We start from the raw sequence: 25,394 nt of genomic DNA, 5'->3' as shown, positions 1-25,394 counted from the left end.
AAAAAACCTATTAGTTGGTTCCAAAAAACCATCTGAAGTATATTTATTATATACTGAAAAAGATAATTTTCGAAAATACTATAGATATAATCTTTTATCATATAAATTTATTAATTATAAAAATAAAACGGAAAATTTTCAATTACTATCTCATTTTACTAAATTGGTAAAAACGAAAGGTGTTTATTAATTTATTAGGCTTAAAATGCTGTTTAATTGTCTATATATTTTCATACTATTAATTCATATAAGCATTACTCTTTACCACTAATGTTTACATGCGTGCTCCACATCAACATTGCATAGCTTGGAGAGAAAAAATCGCAGATAATTGTAAATTTTTGAAATTTCATTAAAATATTCAAATTTTAAAAGGTACTCCAAGACAAACCAAAATTTAGAAAAAACTGTAATTTTGCACGTAACTTATCACTATAAGTATATTCTATTAACTAAATATCCATTGTAAAAAAAATTGTAATTTTCCTACTCGGCCATGTGAGTTGCTCATGCTTTCACTACTAAAAAATTGCTTTTTACTGACACTAATTTTAAGAAACATGAATTCAAAAAAATTAATAAATGTGAATCTCACTTTTTTTTTAATAGTAAAATGTAATTACAATGTGTTAATTGATTGTGAAATCTATGTAAAAGTAAAGTGAAATTAGAGTTTTATTAGGGGTATAAACCAAAATAATAAAAATAAAATTGATCAATAACCGAAACAAGTTGGTATACTAATCTGTACGTACTTATTTATTTGAGAGAAAAATAAACAAGTCATTAATAAAATAATTAAAAAACCCGAAGCCTCTCTACTTAAAGTGAGAAATATTTAGAAACCCCCTTTCTCCCGCAGCCTCTTCTACACTCCAGTCTCCAGCTCTCTTCGCTCAACTACAAGGTGCGATTTCTTCTCCTAGGGTTTCTCAAACTGCTAATTTCAATTCTCCATCAAAATCTAGCAAAACATTTGTTGTTTTCACTGTTTTAGTCTGAGGATAGTATTCAGACTGTTCTAGGGTTTAAGGTGTGGTTTTGTTAGTACTGATGCTGAACGAGAGAGATTACATTTCAAGGAATGTTTTGTAGATGTGGATCTCTGGTTACTCTATTATTTAGCTGGGGTGCACATGGTGAAATTATTTGTAGGGCACATGTATGTTGAAAATCGCTACTGATTACTAGGGTTTAAGATCTATTTTCTGTGGAATTGTTCGAGCGAAAACCACAAGTTTTAAAGGTTTTGTTGGTCTTTATTAATGTTATAATTTGTGCGCTCGTGATTAAAGATTTATTCTTTTTCTTCCAGAAAATTGGTTGCTGTGTTTGAGTGCTCCTACCATATTCATTCTCGACGCTTGCTGAGATGGCGGTATGATGTATTCTGACTGCTCTTGCATTGTTAGATTATTTTTGTTATCTATAACCTCCAGACTCTCTAACAATGCTTCTGGATGTGATTGAATAGGTAGAAAATCTTTTCAAAGATGAGGCCACAGAGGAGAAGGGAGAGCGTGCCCGAATGGTAAGTGTTATTTTGTTCGTGATGTGTTGCCAATCACATTTCAACAAGCAATATGTGCTGATTGAGTCCTGCTCATAGTGTACCATATTGAGTGAAGAGGGTGATTCTGAATGAGTTTGTCGGCTCTATGTTTAAAGAGTATCTAACATCTAAGTTCTGTCTTTTTGTAACAGGCCTCTTTTATTGGAGCCATGGCTATAGCTGACTTGGTTAAGACAACCTTGGGACCTAAGGGAATGGTATAAGAGCTTGTTCTTAGTATGGAATACCTCTTGTAGTTATTGTAATCGTAGTGAAAAGTTCTTCTCTGTTGTAGGACAAAATTTTGCAATCCACTGGCAGAGGCCATGGTGTCACGGTGACAAATGATGGGGCCACCATCTTAAAGTCCCTACACATTGACAACCCTGCGGCTAAAGTCCTTGTTGGTATCCTTGATGTTATTTTACTATTGCATTTTACATTAGTTAAGTTCAATTTGGCTTTGGTTAGTATAGGATTCATTTTGCTTGTGTTCTTGGGCACATTATTTTTATATACAATGGTGGTGGTGTTGGTAAAATTTTGTGTTGCTTGCAGCCAAGTATTCAACCATTACCGAACTCCAAATTCTCACTTTATGCTCATAATAATGAATTAATTATTAAGATCCCATGATCAGGACGTTGAGTCTGTCAGCTAAATAAAATATGCTTCAGGTAAATTTTTATAATATTGGAGTAAACCAGAGGTCAACATTCTTTTGAATGAGAGGCCTAGAGAAAAATATTTGATCATTGGCAAAGCCTTAAATACATTGCCAGATATCTCAAAAGTACAAGATGATGAAGTTGGTGATGGTACAACTTCAGTTGTTGTTTTAGCTGGGGAGCTCTTGAGGGAAGCAGAGAAGCTTGTCAATTCCAAAATTCATCCAATGACCATTATTTCAGGTTTGTCACATGCTTTTATACTAACTCAATCATACTATAGAATATATAATTCTATTCCTTTCGCTATATCTGGTGAGTTAGAATTTAGAAATGAAACAAACTGAATGTATGATTTGGTTATAATTATGTAATATATCCACGCTGAATACTTCGAGGTAATAGTAAGTTTTTTTAATTAGAGGCTGGAATGGTTTGTCTATAATCCTTCTCATTAAAGTTGATAATTCCTTTATTTCTCTGTTTATAACAGGGTACCGTATGGCTGCTGAATGTGCATTAAATGCTTTGATCGAGAAGGTTGTAGATAATAAATCGGATGCAGGTGATTATATTCTTTTAGCTTTAGTTGAGCATTGCTATTTTTGTGTTGTGATATTGAACCCTTATAATTGTTCTCATTACATCGTATATTTTTCAGACAAATTTAAGTCCGACTTAATGAAGATTGCAATGACTACTTTGAGTTCCAAAATTCTCTCTCAGGACAAAGAACATTTTGCCAAACTGGCTGTTGATGCAGTTATGAGGCTGAAGGTATGATCATGTTTTACTTAGTTGATTGTAAAGATGTGTCTATAGATGTTTTTTGTAAGGGTATTGGGTTCTTATGCCTATATATATATATTAATTGTCAGCCTTTATAATTGTTAATATATGGCTAATAAAAATTAGTCGTTTCTTTATTACAGGGTAGTACGAATTTGGAATCCATTCAAATCATAAAGAAGCCTGGAGGGTCGCTAAAAGATTCCTTTTTGGATGAAGGGTAAGTCGTATTCCAAATTTCTTTTCATTCTCTTTCTTTTTAACGGACTATTGCTTCTTCTCAGAATTTACATGTTTTTTCTTGCTTTGTGATAATTCAGCTTTCAGCTGTGATCTGATTTTAGATTGGGTTCAGAAGCTGTTTAAATTCCAATTTAATGTTTCTTACTTCTCCACAGATTTATTTTGGACAAAAAAATTGGTGTTGGCCAACCAAAACGTATTGAGAATGCAAAGATTTTGGTGGCAAATACGGCAATGGATACAGATAAAGTGAAAATTTATGGGGCACGTGTACGAGTTGATTCGATGGCTAAGGTCGCTGAGATTGAAGGGGCTGAAAAGGAAAAGATGAGGGAGAAGGTGCAAAAGATTATAAATCATGGGATAAACTGCTTCGTTAATCGCCAGCTGATCTACAATTTTCCAGAGGAATTATTTGCTGATGCTGGAGTACTTGCAATAGAGCATGCTGATTTTGATGGTATTGAGCGGTTGGCACTTGTTACTGGTGGTGATATTGCATCAACTTTCGATAATCCAGAGTCAGTTAAGCTTGGGCAATGCAAGCTCATTGAAGAAATTATGATTGGCGAGGACCGGTTGATTCACTTTTCTGGTGTTGAAATGGGCCAGGCATGTACAATTGTATTGAGAGGTGCAAGGTACTGTCATTCGACGAGTGTTACATTCTGCTTTGAAGCATTCCTTGTCATATCAATTATGGTTTTACATCTCATCTCAAATTTAATATATTTGTCGTTTGTACTTCTGGCAGCCCTCATATGTTGGATGAAGCTGAAAGATCTCTGCATGATGCCTTGTGCGTTCTATCACAGACGGTAATTGACAGCAGGGTGTTGCTTGGAGGTGGATGGCCTGAGATGGTAATGGCAAAAGCAGTTGATGAACTTGCTAGGCGAACTCCGGGAAAGAGGTCTCATGCCATTGAAGCTTTTTCAAGGGCGCTTGTGGCCATTCCAACTATCATTGCTGACAACGCTGGCTTGGACAGTGCTGAGTTAGTTGCTCAACTCCGAGCAGAGCACCACAAGGAAGGGACCAATGCTGGGATTGACGTCATCTCTGGATCTGTAAGTCTCATGTTATCATTGGCTTATCTCACGATTCCGATAAGTTAAAACCCCTTCACAACATGCTATAAAACTTTGTTGTAATCTCAAAAATGAACATGATTGTGTGCTTTTCTCAATCGTCATGGTTCACTTGTTTTTCACAGGTCGGAGATATGGCTGAGAGAGGGATATGTGAGGCATTCAAAGTGAAGCATGCTGTTTTGCTTTCAGCAACCGAAGCTGCTGAGATGATCCTAAGGGTTGACGAAATCATCACCTGTGCACCACGAAGAAGAGAAGACAGGATGTGAAGATAATGTGCGCAGTTGTCTCTTGATGTGTTAGGGTGGTTTCAGCAAAGTTCAAATATCAGGGGGACGTGCAGTTTTGTTCACCGAAACATTATTTTTGCTTGTGCTTTTGGGATTATTCTCTTCTTTTTTTTTTCATTTAACTAGGGCATGTCGAATTATTTTTTTCTAATTTCTTCGACTTTGTGTGTGTGAAAACTATTATATGATGGTCTTCAAAAACGTTGTTTTATATCAAGTCTTATTCCTAATTTAGTACTCTATCTGTCTCTGGTTGGATGGGATTTGGCCGGAGTAGTCTTCCTTCTCCTTCCTCTTTTTTCTTCATTGGGTTTTCTTTCTGTCTCACCGTGGAAGAATGCCAAAAACTGCCTCGAAAAACTGATTTAAAACATGTTTGTGTGAACTGGCCAATTGCAGCCTAGTCGTGCGTACGACAGGTTGCCCGACTCAGCGACTTGGTTAGATGCGTCTGGACTTGCAATGATGTTGCCCGACTCAGCGACTTGGTTAGATGCGTCTGGACTTGCAATGATGTTGCCCGACTCAGCGACTTGGTTAGATGCGTCTGGACTTGCAATGATTTTTACATCTTAGCTCTGTTTTCACCTCAATCCTCGAGTTCACGTTTCGCATCGTACATTAAGGGGGCAAAAATCGTACTACTAGTACTATATTTATTCTAACTGTAAATCATACTTCGTAATTAAAATCTCCTAACTTTTTATCGAGTACGCATTCTTTTATTTTTTTAGTCGCTCTTTTTAATTTTAGAAATTATTTTTCTCTAATAAAGTATAATATGATACATTATTTACTAATAATTATCTTTTTTATTTTATTAACTATCCATTAAAATTTATTTCAAATAAAAAATGTATAGTGAGAGAGTTGTTAGAGCATTCGCAATGCTCGGCTAGCGACCGGCTAGCCGATTCGTCGCGCTAGCCGATCGGCTAGCTGAACCATTGCAATCGGCGAGGGCGATTTCGGCGAGCGGATCGGCGTGGGCTGGCCGATCGCTCGTCGCTGGCCGAAGCGCTAGCCGATCGGCTAGCCGCCATTGTGGAGGCCGATCGGCGAGCGATCGGCCAGCGCCGATTTTCGATATTTTTTTTATTTTTTTAAATCATATATAAACGCGATTTTCGTTTCATTTTCATTTGCACCACTTGTTTTAACGAGTTTTCTATCTCTCTAACTTTCTGTACAAGAGCATCATCGAGTGATGGATCACAACAACGAGTCCAGTCCGGCGACGAGCGGATCTCAGACTCCCACAGTACCCGTGGGATCTGGATGGGGGCAGATGGGCCCGGGGTTTAGCATCCCTTGGAATCAGATGATGGGGATGATGGCTGGTGCGCCGGGGGGGGGGGGGGGGGAGGCGATGGGGGGGAACCAGGGGGGTATGCCGTGGGGGATGTCGGGCGGCGGGCAGTCAGCGCCCGGGTGGGGGGGGTATGCCCCAGATGCAGCAGCAGATGATGCTGCAACAGATGATGGGGATGATATGGCGGGGGGGGGGGGTGCAGGGGTCACCGGGAGGGGACGCGGTATATCGGCCCTCGCTTGATTTTTTGACGGCTTCGTCTCACACGTCGATCCCGGTGGAGACGCAGTTCTCTGGCGATGACCTTCTGTCATTGCATGATACGGGGATCGATCTCGGGGACGATGATACTCCTGTTCTAGCGACGCCGGCCGCGCCGAAGAAGAAGACGAGGGGGAGGGGGAAGGGCAAGGCGGTCGGCGAGTCATCGCAGCCCGCTGCCACTGGCCGGAGGAAGTGGACGGAGGATGAGTACGCCGGGGTGGCCAAGGGGTGGTTGGAGGTGTGCGACGATCCACTGGTTGCGAACAACCAGCGGGTCGTCAATATGTGGGCGAAGATCAGCGCTGCCTATAAGAGGCACTGCCCGCACTGGAAGGACTTCACAACGAGGAGGTCCGGAAGGGGTGGGAGCGCACCAGGGCCGCGGTGGGCCGTTTTGCGAATTTGTACGCCAACGCCCTCCGTCAGCTCAGAAGTGGGCAGACTGAGGACGACGCCCGGAGGATAGCCGCGAGTCAGTTCCCCTTGGAGGGGAAGTATAAGGAGTTCACCTTCTGGGAGTGCTTCTTGTTGTTGAAGGACTCCGAGAAGTTCCGGGCGGGGTACGACGCTGGGTGGCCGAAAAAGCAGCGACTGAACTATAGCGGCGACTACAGCGGCAGCAGCGGCGGATCCCACGACCTCCCCCCGGATGCTGAGGAGTTTCCATCCCCTCCTTCATTTACTGGTCGCCCCCGCCCGGTTGGACAGAAGCGGGCGCAGCGGGCTGCGAGGGGCGGATCCCCCCTATCGCCCCGCGAGGTCCAGTCCTCCGCCCTCCCAGCCGCCCCACTCGAGTACACTCTCCATTCGCGTAACCAAACGCGGGCTCAGATGTTACAGGTCTTCCGAGAGTGGAAGAACGCCACTGACCCCACGGAGAAGAGGTTTCTTTACGAGATGCTCGAGAGCATGCATGCTGATTTAGAGATCGCGAGGTCACGGCTGGGGGTTCCGACCTGGGCTCAGATACCACGGGTGGCGGTAGCGGCGACGGCGATGAGGAGTAGAGAGTGGCGGGGCTCGTTTGCTGAAGCCCTTTTTTTTAAAAAAAAATATGTACTTTTTTTTTAAAATCTTAGTACTTTTTTTTTAATGGAATGGATTATTTTTCCCGTATATGTGTCGTAAATTTAATTCCGTATATCGCAATTTTAATTCCGTAAATGTATTATATTTTGAATTATTTTTATTGCGGTTGACCTATGGCTGGCCTAAGCACCATTGAAGATGCTCTTATATTAGGAGTTGTGAAATTAAGGAGGCTAAAATAGTAAATATGACGTGTACTATATAAAATGGTGATCTCTTGTTGACTTGGTAAAATTCGTTTACAAAATTTACAGAGGGAAATAACTACCGCCGTCTCCCTATAGTCGGAATCAAATGGCCAGCAACGGCGCCGCACTTCACAGTGATACCACAACCGCGCACGTTAGCTCCGCCGCTGGAACTGACAATGACGACCTAGTGTTCCTCCGCCGCGCCGCCCGCTCTCTGCCGCCGCCAGTCCTCAAGGACTTGCTGTCCAATGGCGTTAGTTCTTCCCTCACCATTTATATTATTTTTCCTGCTTTATTAATTTCCAATTTAGTTCACAAGAGCGCAGCAGTTTGTAATTGATCGCTTTGCTATTGCAATTGGAAATACTTCTATAGAAATTAGACAAACTATTCCCAAATTCACTCTATGCAATCCAATTATATGGACTGGAAATTGTAATTGACCTAATTTTAGATCCCGAAATTGATTGACTGTTACATAGTGGTGGTGCACATGATGTATGATTTGTATGCTAAAGCTCTCATTATTGATGCAGGTTTGTGCACGCTGTATACTTAAGCAATTTGGTCTACACGAGCATATATGTTCTCGTCCTTCGGTTACAACACCTCTTCTGGATGTGATTCTTCGCGAAGTGGCAGAGCATGGTGATGCTGGAGCTGCTAATGGTAGTGTTGGGGAAAGTAAAGATATGGTTAACGTAGAACAAGATTTACAGGAGGTTTGCAGGGTTTGTCTAGGCATTTTGCAGTTCCTATATATTGATGACAATGGAATTTCGGTGAAAAAGAGTCATGCTTGCGATTTTGCTGCAGCAGTTGCAGACCCTGTAAACCAAGGGGGCTATCAAATTGATAGCTTCTGTCTCCAAGTGTCCCTGCCCCCGGTTGTGGTCGATAATGAGCAGGCAGTTTGGTTAGTGATCTAGATTCTTGGATATGCAATATCATTATGGCTGGGAAAATCTTTGTATTGTTAAAGATATAATTCATGTAAAAGTAACCATGGATTGCTCGTTTTCAGGTCATATATAAAAGAGAAGTATAGTTCTGAATCTTGGTTCACAGAAAAGTTCCCATCTTCAGGCATTACAGTGAAAGATTTCTTGAAATTGTCAATTACAAATCCCTTGGAGAAGTTGTTGGTATTATTTGAGTCTTTCCTTAGTGGTGTTTTAAATCTTATTTTGCATTTGGCGCTCTGTTGGTTCTTTCGTAGTTATCCCAGTATACTGTTTATATTTTGGTGACTATTGCAGGATGTAAAATGTAATGAGAATTCGTTCCGAGTTCAATTAACATACACACTTTCTGATGCACTATCCGAGAAAGAGCCCATTAGTGAGAGCAATGGCTGCTATAAGAGGAGGAAAATAGGCAAGTCACTTTCCTTTCTCCTTCCAGTTATATCCTCAACGCAGTAGTGCAAATATCATCCCGGTGCACTAGCAGAGTCATAATAATCTGAACTTGTATATGTGATTGAAATTATAACACTGTAGTATTAAACGTATTTAGCATATGCTTATTAAAAGGTTGGTCCCTTTTGCATTATCAATTACTACTTGTGAAGTATTTACTCAATAAATGCTTCGGAGAACGCTCTTTATTATGCCATATGTTAAACTGAGCACTATAGTTGTAGAATAGGCATTGAATCATCATAGCAGTGAATATGGTCGTGTGAAATATTTTGTCTTGGATTCTGCACATTATATATGTTCTTCCTGTTAAATTGACAGATGACACTGATACCTTGAAGAACTCTTCCGACTTGCAAAAGGTTGAAAGCCATGACCTCACTTCCAAATCTTCAAATGGGTGCAAAGGTGATCAGGCGGGTTTGTCAAAATTCCCACTAGAGAAGGTGTGTGTGAGTCCTGATTTCTTGTTTCCTTCTTTCCTTCTTTTCCAACTTATCCTGTATAAGGAGCTTAAGTTCTTTATTTTATTTACTGCCACGCCTACTGAATTTCAAATTTCAACGCTTTATGGGTGATGATTTATTTTCAGGTCAATGGAAATGGGTGCTGCTCCTTGGTTTTTCAATGCTATAAGACTTCTGTCTATGTTGGTGGGAGATATCTTAAGGTGCAACAACTTTATCACAAACATAATATGTATGATGCTGAATTCTGATGACAGTCAATCTTTTGATCATTAAAAGCCTTGGGTTCATTTTCTTATGCCATTTGAGATTCATCTATAATGATGGGTTGGTGGCACTTTGGCGTTATTCTACACTTTTCATTATTTCACTGAATATGAATTTTTTGAGCAGGAACAGTGATAGTTACAAATGTAAGATTTTGCTCATTAAATCTATTAAGTTGACCAGCATATAAACCCATATGAATAAGCTCTATCATATCAAGTTCAATTAGTATAAGCATTACTTGCATAAAATAGCGTCCATGTATTACAAAGGTCAACGTTTTCTTTTGAAGATGTGGGGTGGGGAGGTATTTGGAGATCTTTTGTGATAGATCATTCTAGGATTTAGTTGACTTAGATGCTTATTTGTCATATCTGCAGTCCACCTTATTCATAATGTTCGCTATTGTTAAAAGGTCTATTCAGTTTGGGTTAACCTGGGCGAAAATTCCCTGAATTATGCTATTACTCATTTTGATACAGTACTCTAGAAATGTCAGCCAGTCACGCTGGATTATAGATGATGAACGAATGGGTGAAGCATCTGTTGAGGTGAAGAAGCTTCAAGATTGAAATTTGGGGATTATTTTGGACTATCTAGACTAGACACATAAATTTTTTCCTTGTTTTGCAGGAAATCGTTGGTAGCAACATCCTCCCCATCTGCCAGGGTGACAAGTACAAGTTCCATGCTGCCGGGAGAGAAGACATTGATGTAGAGAACTCAATCTTATCATCACCACTAATAGTTGGCAGTTCTTATTTGAACATCTGCCCCTCTCTTTTGTAGCTCTCTTACATGCATGTAGTAAATATCTACGCAGGTGCGCATGCTGGGTACTGGGCGACCTTTTCTGGTTGAGATCCTAAATGCACGCCAATTCCCTTCTGATCTGTTGATAAAGGAGATTGAAACGAAGATAAATAGCTTGGAAAGCAAACTTGTATGCCCTAGTAAAGTTGATCATGTATTTCCTGCTCATCATACATGTAATGAATTATGAAGAAAAACGTACTGGCTTGTGCAGGTGCAAGTGAAGAATCTTAGGTTTTTGGGTAGTCAGGGTTGGGAACTGATGCGTGAAGGAGAAGCAGAAAAGCAGGTATACCTTTAGCTTTTAATAGTTGGGCGGTAGACTCGCAATGACCAGTAGTCCTAAAAGGTTTCAATTTGTATTTGCAGAAACAGTATGTTGCACTGGTGTGGATTTCTCGCCCCTTTGAAAATGAAGATGAGCAAAAGTTATCATCGTTCACGGATCTGGTTTGCTTTATTATCTACGTCGTTTTTTGTTTTTATTCTCGAGCTTGTTCTTTGGCAAAACAGCTGGTTAGCTGTTCCATTTTCTTGTGCAGAAAGTTTTGCAGAAAACACCAGTGAGAGTCCTCCATCGTCGAAGTCCACTAGAACGTGAAAAAATCATACATTGGTAAGAATATTTTTACATAAATGTTTCACTATACTTCTCCTTTGCAGATTTATTTACATTTATCTCATATTTCAGGATGAAAATAGAGAAGATAGCTGGTAGTTCTCAATATTTTCTTTTGCACTTGTGCACTCAGGTTAAGTAATCTCTTACACTGGTGTAAGATTGACTTATCCCATTACAGTGATAATTATAGTAGAAATTTGCATCTTTCTTTTTCTTGAATTTTCGGGAAAAAAAGCTGATAAGTTGATGCTTTTATCTGCGGCCAGGCTGGAACTTACATCAAGGAATTCGTTCATGGAGATCTCGGACGTACATATCCCAAGTATGAAACCACTTTTATGTAGTCATCATCTATATCTTAGATTTTAGCTGGATTCGCTCGTCTTAAATCTCCAGACCAGTGTTTCTTTCTACTATCTTAGTACTTGGTTGGATACGTATAATGTCTGAAACCTCAATAGCTACTCTAAAAATTTAGTATTATATCGAATTTCAAGTTGTTCGACAGATCCCAACATCAGTTCATTTCACCCATTTTACACTATTTTTTCAGTGTCGGTTCGATCCTAGGATGCAGAGCAGAAATATTGCAACTTGATGTCACAGATGTGAAGATGGATTGCTTCCAAGCCTGAGTAATGCTTCTTTGTGCCAAACTTTCATTTCAGACTCTCTTTTTTTCATTTCAAACGTAAACATTCAATTTTGGTTCTATTTTATTGGGACTTTTTATGAAGTCCTTTCCTTGGTTTAATGTGTGAACTAGCTTGGCTATCGCGATCAGCCCAAAACCGTGATTTTGAGGGCTTTCTACCTCGGGCCCTCCCCAAACGTAGCCTCGCTTTGATACCAATAGTCAAAGGCCTTATCTTGGCTAATCCGGCCTATCAAACGGGGCCTTTAGATAACTATTTCATGTCATCTTGTGAAAATATGATAAGACGGCATCCTAAAAATGAGTGAGTTCTCTATGTACAAATAAAAACCAATAATCATTTAGGAAAAATGTGATTTTTAATTCTCCAAGAGTTGCATATTATTTTCTAGTTTAAATGACACATGGGTGTGTTTATTTATCACAAATATAAAATCATCAAGAGAAAGATTACAACAATAATAATTAAGAATTTATAGCCCAAAAAATTACAACATTCCTAGTATGGAGTAGTATATCATTCCCTTTCAATATATTATCGATCAATAAATATTTCAATTCTATTGGTACGCATTGATGGCATTTTGCTAACATATATAGAAGAACCCTACAATCAATTAAATAGCGCATCAACAAAAATATAATGCTGGGATCTAAAATATTGATGAGTGCTTAAATTTTATAACTGCCCTCAATTACTTTGCAACAAACCCTCTGTTATAATAAAATAATAATTCAGAAATTCAATGGCACTTTAAATTCTTAGTGATCATGGTGGCTTCAAAAATTAAATTCTTGGTACACTAAAATCAACCTTCCAATAGGCAATGGCTCCACAAATTAAATTTGCAATAATGCACTATTCATTGAGTGCAGAATATTTGATATTATTTGGTGTAATGTGTGTTTATTTCTGAATTTAAATTAAATGCTTTATGTATATGTTTGTTACACCTGTATATAATGGAGTACAATATTAATTCCGTTGTAGGTGAGAGTAGTATTATTACTTTGTCATTCAGTTAATACTTTTTGTAATTGAAATTTCCTTTTTGTTTGGGTTAATTTTCAAACAATAATTTCTTCTCTATGATTGAATCCACAAACTTTCAACAAACACAGTACTAAATTATATTGGTACTTGATTACTATGCAATTCAAAATTTGATGATATAAATTATAATAATTGCATTACATTGATGAATTTGTAAAATCTCTCCTCAAATAAAAAAGGATTATAGCGCCTAATATCATGTAATTTTTGGAAATATTGATTTTTTACACAAATTTAGAAGTTGGTATATAATAAGTATCATGAACTTATGTTGAGATGTTAATTACACATCGATGACATATTCCGGTGTAGATTAAAGGATGCGGGCAATTGAGTGACATTCATTTAATGATACGAAATATGGCCGATTAGATGACATTTAGTTGATGATGCAAACTTCAATTTAAGCCTCAATCAGTCAAAAATTGAAGCCTTAATTAATTAAATCATAAACAATTGTATGTAATTCAATCGTCCATATTTAAACATTTAAATGTAGTTGGAATCAATCATCGATATGTAAAATATATGTTTATGATTATGTATAGTATTAATTTTGAAATTTGCGAAAAAATAATATAGTACTTCAAAATGTTCAACAAATGTTCGTGGCCATTGGTAGAACGCTATTGTAAATACTACCAATTAGTTATAGACTAATTAATTATTCTTTTTCTTTTTGAAAACCTACGCAGTCAGAATTATGTGCTATTCAATTCAACACATTTCCCCCAATTAAATTAGTTAATCAGCCCATGATTCGTAAAAACTCTCATTTTAGGGTATGTTTATGTTTAGTTAGGTTTAGTAGCCCAACTATATTTATGTGCGGTGTTACCATTTGTCCCTTTTTCTTGAATTAATATCTTCTTCTATATTATGTGATCTTATTTACCCAAAGATAATAAATGAACCGTTACACAATTCGTGCAAGAACTTCATTGACAAATTTAGATGCTTTTTGATAATGGCTGAGACTATGAATATGCATTTAGTTTTGCATATCAAAATTTCACCTAAAGTTGGCAATAATTTCATCTACAACAAAGATAGTGCTGAAGTGCTACATCAATGTTGCTTTTCAGAGCTTTCAAATTTTAAATTTTGTTGATACTAGAACTTAGGGCATCCACAATGGAACGTCCTAAGCGACGCCCTATGCACCGCCACATCAGCATTTTATCCTCCTCCTATTCCACCTGCAGTGGGGTGGACTATAGTCCGCTCTAAGCGACGCCCTAAGCATTTTACTATTTTGTATTTATATTTTTATGTTTGCAAATGTAAATAAAAATAATAAACAAATAAAAACAACACAATTAAAGGGAAATTCTAATTTTACTTAATTAAAAAAAAGTTACAAAATAAGAAATAAAAAAAGCACTAAATACAAAAAAAGGAGGCTAGTCTAGAGAAGTCCCAACTTGCGGCTGAGACCATCGATCATCCGCTGGATCCCCTCGATTTGAGCCGGGTTGGTCGCCTGCATGAGGGTGGTGTGCGCGTCCAACAACGTCCGGTAGTCGGAGGAGGCCGCCAAATCCGCGTACGCATGGGCCGCAGTCGAAGTCGCGGATGGCGTCGAACTCGGGGTCGGCGACGGGGCCTGGTCAGGCGGCGCGACGGAGGTTGATGTGGCCTTGCCCTTGCCCTTGGCAGCCTTGACGCCAGGGGGACGCCGGGAGGACATCGGTGTGCCGGAACTCTCATCCTAGAACACCGGACTGTTGAGGTCCATCGGAGACGCGCCGCTATCGCTACTTGTATAATCATTGAAGGTGCGCTTCGACGTCCTCCTCCTCGCCGCCGTCGATTGGGGAATCACACCACCAACGAACTTCTGCTTGTCCCTCAAGAGCACCCAGGACTGGTAGTGCTTGAAATCGTCGTACAATGAAAAGTACGACTGCATCGCTTTGTCCCGCACATCCGCGAGACTCTCGCCACTGGCCTGCTCCCTCTCGTACTTCTCGTACTCCGCCACGAACAAATTTACCTGCTTCTTTATTTGATCCCAGTGCTTGTGCGCGTTCGTAGGCTTGGCCGCGTTGTATTTCTCGGCGATGCGCTCCCAATACGCAGTCACCTCTGGTTGTTGGCGTACACCGGATCCTCCGAAACATCAATCCAACATCTCGTCAAGACGATGGATTCGGGGTCGGAGTAGTTCGTCCTTCCCGGGGCGAACTCTTCACATACCTCCGTTGTAGGCAACTTCTGGGCTCGTGCCTTGGTCGGCTTCTTATTGGAGGCGGACCCAGAAGCGGCGGCGGCAGCGGAGGGGCGGTTTGGAGACGGTTCCATGTCGGACAGCCCGTATGAGTCGGTGGAAAAGTCGGGATCGTACTCGGCGTTGGTGTCGAATGGCCGGTATTCGTCGGGTTCTGTACCTGGCCATCGTGCACCACCGAACATCGGACTATTCGGATAATCTCCGGAATCCATTTTGCTTGAAAATGTAGTGAATTTGATGAGAGTGAAGTGAGAAAAATGAAGTGAAAGAGGAATAAAACTAAACCGCGTCGCATCGTCCGTGACCCATCGTCCGCCTCGTCCACAGTGGCGGACGATGCGACGGACGATGGGTATCCTCTGCGCATCGTCCGCGGACGATGGGTTACCCATCGTCCACGATGATGCAGTGGCGGACGATGCGACGGACGATGCATCGTCCGCCCCATTTGCGGATGCCCTTATTAAAGTTGATTATTCAATAGATTAAATTTTATCTATAATTTTTTTGCTTTGGTTTTGAGTTAATAAATTAAATGGTGATTATAAATGATAGTGTTGTGCTATATGGTATAAAACAGTATTAGAATAATATTCTTGGAGTGAAACATTATCTGATTAATAAAATTACGAGTAAAGTTAAAAGAGAACCTAAAAAATGAAAGTGGAGGGCAATATCATTGAAAATGAAAATGAAAATGGATTAAATTTTTTAGAAGGATCAAAATGAAATAAAAAAGATATAACTCCATTAGAGTTTTGGACGAAGATTGTATTGTTAATACCACAATCAATAGTTATGTTTTCCAATTTTCAATTAATTATATTTCTCAAATCTTAATGAAGTGGGCTTTTTTCTTCACTCACACTAATAGTATTAACTAATCTTTCTTTCTATTTTTCTCATACTTAATTAATTTTTATTAAAATTCATACTATTATTCATTGCTAAAACTATTAACTTTGATTAAAACTCCTATTCTTCATTATTTAAATTATTCATAGTGGATAGATTAAGTAATATTTAAAAAAAGAAATATTGTATGGCAAAAGATGGTATTCATTATTAAAATGATGGATAATGGATAGATATAGTAATAAGAAATTTTGTGTGGCAAAACAAGGAATTTATCCCAAAATATAAAGTCATTAGCATGTTTGACTAAAACCGTAATCTTAGTCAACAACAATTTCAGTTAATTCCCTTAAAAAGAAAAAAAAATAAAAGAAAAAGAGAAAGAAATTAAAGAGACGACAATGGCGGTATAAAGTCGAGCTCCACCATGTAACGGTGGGGCTCCTCCTCCTCCTCCTCTTCCTCTCGCTCTCTACTTTTCTCTCTCACACACTAACACGCACTTGCTTTTTTATGCGCTCTCCACGCCGCTGTCGAAATTGTGCCGTTGAAGCTTAGCATTGGCCACATTTCCCCCAATTTCGACTGCTTAAGAAGATCGGTGAATTTTGCTTTGTGAAATGGCTGATACTGATAGCGTCGTTTCTCCGTCGGATGAAGAGTTCGAGGACCTGCAATCGCGCCGTTTCGATGACGCCGACGTCAGTGAGTCGGAGAGCTCCACTTCCAGTGCCGCCACGTTTTCTTCCGATCGCCGCCGCGATTTGGCTTCCGAGTGTTTGACGCCGCCGCCGATCATGCTGCCGGTTGTCGGGGGTAGACACGTCGTCTATGCGGCGGAGAAGCGGGATACGGATAAGCCTGAGCCGCCTGAGCTTTCCGGTGAGTTTTCAGCTTCCGATTCACTTTAGGTTTTTAGTTGATTTGATTGTTGAATTGATTAATTGATGGAATCGTCGATTGTACGTATAATTGTAGTGTTATACATGAAGAATTGTGTGGAATTCGTCCATATATCATCTTCTTCGAGGAAAATGTTTGTTTGCTGTTTAGGTTTTAGTTAGATTTACAATGTCGATATGCAAAATGTTTGAAGCTAGATCTTTGTCTCTTCTCGAGGAAGAATCGATTAGAAAATGAGCAGTGTGAAACAGTTTGGTCTTGATTTTGGTTTGGGATAGAAAATTATGATGATTTGATCTGTGGATTAGCTAAGTCTTTCCTGATTGAATGGTTACAGAGGTTGAATTCATGAAGGAACGGTTCGCAAAGTTGTTACTCGGTGAGGACATGTCTGGTGGAGGGAAGGGAGTAAGCAGTGCTCTAGCAATCTCCAACGCAATCACTAATCTTGCTGGTCAGTACATTTCACTAACTCGATTTCACAATGTGGTTCGTGTGATGGTTTCGTTGTATCTACTCTTTACACTCGTTCGTTGTAAATCTACAGCTAGTGTATTTGGAGAGCTCTGGAAGTTGGAGCCACTGGCTCCACAGAGGAGATCAATGTGGCAGCGAGAGATGGAGTGGCTTTTGTGCGTTAGCGACTCCATTGTTGAGCTTATTCCGTCTGTTCAAGAATTCCCTGGTGGTGGGAGCTTCGAGATCATGGTGACTCAGCAGAGATCCGACCTGTACCTGAACCTTCCAGCGCTCAAGAAGCTAGACGGGATGTTGATCAGCATTTTAGACAGGTTTCACGACACTGAGTTTCGTTATGTTGATCGAGGTATCATCGTTGGTGATGCTGAACACATCAAACCATATCAAAGTTCGCCACCTTCAAGTAGGCCTTCCACAACACTCGAGGAAAAATGGTGGCTGCCTTTCCCAAAGGTTCCGGCAAATGGTCTTTCGGATGAGTCAAGAATGGTTTTGCAGCAGTGCAAGGAATGCACGCAGCAGATATTCAAAGCTGCTCTCGCGATCAATGGCAGTGTTCTTTCAGATATGGAAGTGCCACAAGTCTACCTCGACAGCTTGCCTAAGGTATCTCATTTATGTCTCTTCGGCTACTATCTAAACTCGATTTGTTAGTTATGCATTGCTGAATCCTCTGTTGAATCTTATGTTGCTGTTTACTGATCTACTGTTTGTTCTATTTGTCAGACAGACAAGGCGTGTTTAGGCGATGTCTTATACCGTTACATAACTGCAGATCAGTTCTCCCCGGATCGTCTTCTTAGCTACTTCGATCTTTCATCAGAATATACTACTATGGAAGTAGCAAATAGGCTTGAGGCCGCCATTCACTTCTGGAAGCTGAGATATCAGAAGAAGAATAAGAAGAAGAAGCTAAACCACTCGAAAACGAGCTTATTCTGGGGAAGCACGGTGAAGGGCCCCACAGGTGATGCTGAAAAGAGCAAACTCTTTGCTCATCGCGCTGAAACGCTCCTCAAGAACTTAAAGCTCCACTTCCCCGGCCTCCCTCAGACATCTCTCGACACGAACAAGATTCAATATAACATGGTAAGGATTTCGTGTTATGAATCCGATGCATTAAACACATGTTGAATTTGTCCGAGTAATGATTCAAATGGCTCTGCTTATTGCTATGATGAAGGATGTTGGGCAGTCGATTCTTGAAAGCTACTCGAGGGTGCTGGAGAGCATAGCCTTCAACTTGTTGGCAAGGATCGATGATCTTCTGTACGTAGACGATGCCACCAGACAACGCGCTCTGGCAGAGTCACACGCCATGCTCAGCCGCAGAGGATCAGTGGGTGCTCACCATGATCTGTATAACCAGAAATTCTTCTCGAATCAAAGCTCATTCTCATCATCATCATCGCTCGTAGGGTCTCCGTTCCGTTACTCAGTCCCTGTAACGCAGCGGCCCAGTAGATTACGCCGTTCACAAAGCCAACAGATTAGACACAGTGATGGCTATAGTTTGTAATCCGAATGGAATTTCTCTATGTATTCCCTTCGTGCTTAGAATTAACAGAATTTCGCTCTCTTTTTATAATTTTTTTTTCCTCGATATTTTGTGAATCTGAATCAACGGATTAGAAGTGACGATCGTTATAGTTTGTAATCCACGGTTATAGATAATTTTGAGATCGACCTAGGTAATCGAAGTCTAGTTATTACGATAACTTTCCATGATGTGTGTTGTTCGTTTGCTTCTGTTTATCGTATATTTGTGCAATTCTTGATATAACGCATACTAACTAACATGGTAAAGTGGTGATTTTATAAATTTCACAAAGACTTTATATACTACCAAAATATTTGTAAGTCGAATTTTATATATATCAAAAAAAAAAAAAATAGACCACGCATCATCATGGTTGAAGTTGGCATGTTTGTTTATTTGAAGCTATTTTTACTTGATAAGAAGATGATGTGTTGTATTTTTCATGAAAGAATATTATGTAGTGAGTTGTTGAGACATTTAATGAGCAAAAGTCATGGGGGCTTTAATTGGTAGGATTATTAGAAATGGATTTTGCAAACATCTTACTCAATTGAATGATGTTTCATCAGAATTTATATATAAGAATGGAAAATGGCTACACTTGCTAGCTTGTAAATTGCTTTGCCTTGTTAGGGAAAGTTGGTCCGTTTACGCCATGGCAAATGTTTGCTTTAACCCATTATTTCGGCATAGTTTCGGTAAAATCACGTTCGTGTGTAATAGCTTGCAAAACATACATGACGCGTGACTCACACTTCGTTGATAGTATTGATATGTTCAAGATTTGCAAGTACTAGATTATTCCCCCCGTTATTTTGGCGTGGTTTAGGTAAATTCATAATAGCTTGTAAATCATATATACATGGCGTGTAAATTAGTATTAGTGTGTTTGAGACCTGGAACGACCTTTAATTGCGGAAATTCTCACTGCACAGCTGTTCTTAATTATAAAACAAACTATAACTACCTAATTTTTTAATGTGATGAATGTAACAAACCAAGAGAAAATTCAAATTGTGGACCACAATGAAGAGATAGAGATAGTCATTCTTCATAATCATAACCATAAAATTGCCAACTAAAACTGAAATGTCACATTACTGCAACGTTTCAGATATTATGCTAACATAAAATAGGTGAAAGTTCATGCATTAATTGATCATTAGTTCTGAATAATACTGTTGAATAAACAAATAATTAAGCCACATTTAATTACACGAGCAATTGGCAAATAAAATAAGTTAACTTTGTAGGCTGTAGCCACATGAAATTGCATGTGAAAATATGTTTTGTGTCAATTTAATAACCTTGAATATATAATTCCTAACACCCGAACAAGATATTGATAAAAATAATTATTAAGATATGACAAAATTTGATTTTTAATCTATACTATATGATAACGGTCGAAATGAAAAAAAGACATTATATATCAAGAATGAAATCAAGGGCCACACTTCAGTTTGAAATGAATGCTTTATCTAAAATCATCATTATTGTGCATAAATAATGAAAATGGTAACGATCAATATATATACGATATTAATAAGGGGTAGGTGTATATATGATTAGAGATTTGGCTCCACATTTAAGGGGAAAGTTATTATGAGTTGACAGAGAAGGTTTAAATATGAATAAAAGCTGCGTGCGTGCTTATGGAAAAAATCGGAACAACAGAAGCCCTAATGATTTGATAGAGTGGATTCTATTTCTATCATCTATTTAACCAATAAAGAAATTTTTTACCTCTTCCAAACTCACTTAAAATGATTTCAGCCACTGATAACTCGACAAAATAATTGAACTTCATGGGGTTGAGATTGAAAAAATATTTTTGGAAATAATTACATATATACACTAATACACCAGGTAAAGTTCATTACGGATATAATATAATTATATGCAAATCATATAGGTAAAATAAACATGCTGAAAAATAAAGTGGAATAATTTTGAAAGATTATATGGGGTGAACTTTTTAATTCGAGTAAAATTCTTTCCTTGGAAAAAACAATTTCCTTTAAGGAATGTACAAATATTTATTTTCTAAATCCAATTTCCTACTACTAGCTACTTCTTAATCCTTTATCTATTCCCTTTTTTATGTAAGATTATTTACAAAACTATTTACATGAAACACAATTTTGAGAATTATTTTGAATTACATCCCTGCCATTTTTTTTTGCCAATACTCGAAATAATCCAAGAAAAATTTCTAGTCCTTGTCTTATTCAAATTTACATTAAACAAGAAATTCTTTCCCTACACGTAAACTGAAAATACAGATATATAAAATTAAAAACATTAATTACTTCCTCAGAACATCAGGCTCAAAAAAATTAATCAACTGAAGTAACACCCAATTAACATGCATTCACATATAACAAGTGCAATAATAGTTTATATTGGTCTCAAATCCACATTAAACAAGAAGATACTACTTCTGAAATTAATGAATATTTTAAAATTTGAAATTTAAAAATGGATGTCAAATGATCTTGAACTAGCCATGTAGTATTTGAGAAGATTAATAACCTATACAAATTAAAACGCCTTAAATGCTACGATTATTTTATCTAAATTGTCAGAAAAATCAATCATGAGCCTACATTAAAACCACTGTAAAACCAAAAGCACTAAAAATATATTCTTCCTTTTTGCCCTACCACTCTGTGTAATTTGCATAAGCTTTTTCCATGTTTAACTTTTATTTTCCGGAAAAGGGCAAAATCTTCATCAACGTCCTTCCTGCAATCACATTTCTGTACTCAAAAATATTTCTTGATGTTTTTAGAATATTCAGTTTTGTAGAAAACAAACACAAAAACCATTAGAGGAAATTAATGAACGATAATAGGCCTCCATATATATTCATCTGCCTTTGATTGGATTTTCACATAGAGATTCCAACAAAACCTAAACAAATTCAACAAAAACTGAATCAGTCAGCACTCTTGAAACACTTTCACAAACAAAATGAAATATAAATATAGGGTTCATGACTTGTAACAAGCCATTATTATAGCCACTACAATAAAATAAATAAATAACAAAATTTGAGATCAAACATACCTTGATTTTGAGACAGTTGTGGAAAATTATTCATGAGGGTTTTACAAAGTGAAACCAACATAGATCAGTTGGCAGTATGCCCACCTCCTCTAACTAACAATTTTTTATATATAATTTTCACATTATGTAATGTTTTTTTCTCAAAAAATGATAGGAGGAGGTGGACAGAATGCCAATAAGCTCTGTTAGAAACCCTTTGATAAGCCCTCCATGAATTTGCCCTTAACAAAACCCTCAACCTCCCTCTCTCTTTCTCACACACACAAGAGAGAGAGAGAGAAGTAGTAGATGGGGAAAGAGATGGAGAAAAGGAGTAGTTGGTGGCTCTATTTAAGAAGAGAGGTGAGGCACAGTAAATGAGAGAGAGGGTATAATTAATGGGAGTGGTAGTGAGAGAGAGGGATATAATATATGAGTGATTAAATCAGATTAGATGGTTCATTCTTTGGGGTATACTCTATTTAGAAGGAAAGAATGATGATTGTGAAGTCCTCGTTTCTGATGATAAAACCCTATTGCTCTTGCTTGTGTCATTATTAACACCCTCGCCCACCACCATCTCTATATCCACCCCACTTTTTCTTCTATCTCTATCTCTATAGAGAGAAAGGAACATAATAGGTTTTGGGGTTTGGGAAGAAAGATGTGAGAATAGGAAAAATGAATGGTCAATTACATGTTTAATGTTTACAATAAAGTTCACATGAGACTTTTAAGTTCTAAATATTTTTATGTAGCATTTGATAGATATCTTATTAAAGCAAGATAAGGGTCTTTATCTGGGCTCATTTTCGTGGGAGAAGTCTCTTTCTTAGGTCATCCACAATCCTATCCCTTAACCATTTCATTCATTCGCTATTCACGGATTGCATAAGCATAATTTAATAGACACAATAAAAAACTAGAAAGTGCATTAACAAAATATTAGAAAAAAAAATTACATAATTAAATTCTAGAAATTACTCCATTGATAAAATTATAAAATAAAAGTTACATAATTTAAATTTCCAACGCCCATTAACGGCTATTTTTCAAAAATTAATTTAAATAGTTTTATTTTGTTTCAATATTTGGATTTTAAAAACTTAAAATCCGAAATTACGATGGCGACTGGGCGTCACACGCCAATCCCAGCTCACCACGTGGAGAGGTGGAGGCACTGGCTCGCCGGCCTCCCCTCCATCGCGAGTTGTCGGGCGAGATTGGACGCATGCAACCCGGTCTCATTGCTAGCTCGTCCCGGCGGGACGAGTTCGAGCTTTCAATGAGCCACATTGAGGATGCTCTTAGGCCCATGTTAATTTTGGAGCTCGGTGAAAACTCTCTAAAAACTCAGGCTTCAAATGAAAAATGTTACCTATCAAATTGATGGATTATTCTAATACTCTAGTAATTTTGGTGTGCGAGAAGTCTCTCTCTTAGGCCCATGTTAATTTGAAGGCTTGGTGAAGTTGAAGTGCATAGATCCCTTGTTGTGCTTCCTCCATGAAAGAGGGTTAATGTCTATTTTAATATTTTATTTTATAAATAAAATGCTACACTGTTACGATAGCTCACAACACCCTCTATTGTGTACGAAGCACAGTAGGAAATCCATTCCCTTTGGTGTAATCCCTCTAAAAACTCAGGGTTTTTTTATAATAAAATAGGAAAAAGTATCCTATCAAATTGCTGGACTTTATTAAAAATATTCTGCTACATCATTATGAATTTATGTAAGATATATACCTATTTTATTTTGAACATATTTTCAGTAAATTATACTTTTCCATAAATAGATTAAAAAATATCTTGTACTATAAGTAATCGAATATCTATTGAATTTTAAAATATCAAGAGTATAGTCTTGATATGGATTATTCAAATGGATTTCATTAAAATACTGAAATTAAAAATTTTCATTTCTGTTTAACTTTAAGAAAGATCAGCTAAGCATAGCTGTGGGTAACTTTTAAATAATCCGGTAGACAGTTGTGTTGTAAAATCCAATTTCAGTCACCTGTGTCAGAACAACTTTGACACCCTAAAATAAAATGACCAGTGGCTTTTCATGAACAGTACTACTATTACTCAAGATTCTATATTAATTATTTTTCATCAATAAGTATATTTCTTGAGGGAATACTGCGCTAATTAGTGTTTTTCCAAAACTATAAGCATTAATTACATTAATTATAAACAATGAATTTTGCTCTGAGAATCTGAGATTAATTACATCTAAAGTAGTCGTAGTAGTAGAATTTTTTAAAATTTGAGTAGGATTGGAGCTCCATTATAAATGTATGAACCAATGAATAAAATTGATTCTCACTAATAATCTCACATGCATAATGATTATACTGTGTCTATCACGTGAGAGAATAAAAAAGTGGCACTACTACACTAGTGAATGATGTAGTTATAGGATCGACACTTTTGTATTGTAACATTAAAAAATGGTTGAGAGAGTGGAGAGAGAGGTGCATGGAGTTCTAACACCTAAATGATGAGTACATTGACGATGACTGTTTATAGTGATCATAGTTAATTCGTAGCCTTTATTCGACTGGTCTTTTCAATATATTTTCTTTCTTCCATATCGCTCTAGATTTCCTCTTCATTTTCCAATACCCGATGTTTATTTCTTCTTTTTCATAATATCATCCTTGTTTCCTGCAAAAATATTAACTACTTCATCCTATTGTAGTTGCGCTTTTTTATGTTTGTGAAAAGCGGGCTGAAAAACTTACTCTATCTGTTTCTTCATGGTTGAATGTAGAATTTTTCGGCATTAAGTTTTAGAAATGAATATTGAATGTGTAAAATAAATAGATAAAAATATAAGAGAGAGAAAAATGTAGAGAGAATAAAATATAAAGTAAATAAAGTTGAGAGAATAAAATAAGAGAGAGAGTAAAGTAAGAAAGAAAAAAAAGTTAGTATCATATATGGAAATGATTCAAGCATGAAAAAATTCCCGAAATGAAAAAATGACTCAACTATAAAGAACCGGAGGGAGTACTAAAATATACTACTAGATAAATGAGTTAATAATAATAATAGAATGGATCAAAATGACAACATATATTTTAATTGACGGAGAAATGAAGTACTTACTCCACAATTGACACAATTTCAAAAATAAGCTAGAAAAATCTTGAAATTTGAATTTGTTTCCAATTAGTCTACAAATTTTTTTTGATGATATTATGTTTGATATGGCAGTCAGGGGCCGGGAATCATATGTTGACGCAACCATCGGTGAGTTAAACAACGTCGTTTAATTGAAAAATATCAAAAATACATATAGGCAAATTATATTTTCATTGTGTGATAATACCTAAATTTTATGATTTTTCTGGCTAATTAGAATTGGACCAAATTTTAAAATTTTGTCGTCAATTTTTGCCCACTTAATATAATTTCAACATTCATATGCTCGGCTCTTTTTATATGAGGAAATAGGGCTCGTATTGTTAGGCTGGGCTCGTTTATAATCATGGGCCTAGTCACATGAAATATTTACATCTCAATTTTATCT

At 37.7% G+C, this 25,394-nt stretch overlaps 3 protein-coding genes and 1 long non-coding RNA gene across 4 annotated transcripts; 3 read left to right on the top strand and 1 right to left on the bottom strand.

Annotated features, from left to right (window-relative positions):
• The first annotated feature begins 800 nt into the window (after positions 1–800).
• LOC125222608 (TCP-1/cpn60 chaperonin family protein) lies at positions 801–4,873 on the top strand. Its single transcript, XM_048125317.2, has 12 exons — positions 801–907; positions 1,316–1,378; positions 1,475–1,531; positions 1,705–1,770; positions 1,848–1,959; positions 2,335–2,463; positions 2,714–2,785; positions 2,882–2,997; positions 3,153–3,229; positions 3,408–3,893; positions 4,007–4,322; positions 4,469–4,873. The coding sequence occupies exons 2-12, from the start codon at positions 1,373–1,375 to the stop codon at positions 4,613–4,615; spliced, it is 1,584 nt and encodes a 527-aa protein (XP_047981274.1). The 5' UTR covers positions 801–907; positions 1,316–1,372; the 3' UTR covers positions 4,616–4,873.
• Positions 4,874–7,530: 2,657 nt separating this feature from the next.
• On the top strand, positions 7,531–11,836 carry LOC125218914 (Pseudouridine synthase family protein). The gene is made up of 15 exons (XM_048120717.2): positions 7,531–7,745; positions 8,029–8,408; positions 8,517–8,637; positions 8,752–8,869; positions 9,235–9,359; positions 9,506–9,583; positions 10,130–10,198; positions 10,281–10,361; positions 10,471–10,590; positions 10,675–10,749; positions 10,830–10,910; positions 11,003–11,076; positions 11,152–11,212; positions 11,349–11,404; positions 11,636–11,836. Exons 1-15 carry the CDS (start codon positions 7,596–7,598, stop codon positions 11,715–11,717), a joined length of 1,671 nt encoding a protein of 556 aa, XP_047976674.1. The 5' UTR covers positions 7,531–7,595; the 3' UTR covers positions 11,718–11,836.
• A 4,432-nt stretch (positions 11,837–16,268) lies between these two features.
• On the top strand, positions 16,269–18,980 carry LOC125218369 (rop guanine nucleotide exchange factor 1-like). The gene is made up of 5 exons (XM_048120023.2): positions 16,269–16,761; positions 17,120–17,236; positions 17,330–17,868; positions 17,989–18,351; positions 18,446–18,980. The coding sequence occupies exons 1-5, from the start codon at positions 16,500–16,502 to the stop codon at positions 18,779–18,781; spliced, it is 1,617 nt and encodes a 538-aa protein (XP_047975980.1). The 5' UTR covers positions 16,269–16,499; the 3' UTR covers positions 18,782–18,980.
• Positions 18,981–21,181: 2,201 nt separating this feature from the next.
• LOC125185702 (uncharacterized) lies at positions 21,182–22,548 on the bottom strand. The gene is made up of 2 exons (XR_016134447.1): positions 21,875–22,548; positions 21,182–21,718 (listed from the first exon to the last, which is right to left on the bottom strand). It is a non-coding gene; the product is annotated as an uncharacterized LOC125185702 (long non-coding RNA).
• Between the last annotated feature and the right edge of the window lie 2,846 nt (positions 22,549–25,394).

The sequence above is a fragment of the Salvia hispanica genome, chromosome 1 (assembly GCF_029641045.1).
Source record: "Salvia hispanica isolate PSC_SH4W2 chromosome 1, Shi_PSC_v1, whole genome shotgun sequence".
Lineage (NCBI taxonomy): Eukaryota > Viridiplantae > Streptophyta > Magnoliopsida > Lamiales > Lamiaceae > Salvia > Salvia hispanica.
The sequence above is the reverse complement of the archived record's forward strand: the minus strand, read 5'-3'. Positions and strand labels throughout refer to the sequence as shown.

Coding starts and splice junctions, on each gene's coding strand:
- LOC125222608 (XM_048125317.2), top strand. Junction 2,998..3,152: donor ATGCAGTTATGAGGCTGAAG/GTATGATCATGT, acceptor TCTTTATTACAG/GGTAGTACGAATTTGGAATC. Junction 3,230..3,407: donor GATTCCTTTTTGGATGAAGG/GTAAGTCGTATT, acceptor ACTTCTCCACAG/ATTTATTTTGGACAAAAAAA.
- LOC125218914 (XM_048120717.2), top strand. CDS start 7,596: ATGGCCAGCAACGGCGCCGCACTTCACAGTGATACCACAACCGCGCAC. Junction 9,584..10,129: donor TTGGTGGGAGATATCTTAAG/GTGCAACAACTT, acceptor ATTTTGATACAG/TACTCTAGAAATGTCAGCCA. Junction 11,213..11,348: donor TTTTGCACTTGTGCACTCAG/GTTAAGTAATCT, acceptor ATCTGCGGCCAG/GCTGGAACTTACATCAAGGA.
- LOC125218369 (XM_048120023.2), top strand. CDS start 16,500: ATGGCTGATACTGATAGCGTCGTTTCTCCGTCGGATGAAGAGTTCGAG. Junction 17,237..17,329: donor CGCAATCACTAATCTTGCTG/GTCAGTACATTT, acceptor GTAAATCTACAG/CTAGTGTATTTGGAGAGCTC. Junction 17,869..17,988: donor ACCTCGACAGCTTGCCTAAG/GTATCTCATTTA, acceptor TCTATTTGTCAG/ACAGACAAGGCGTGTTTAGG.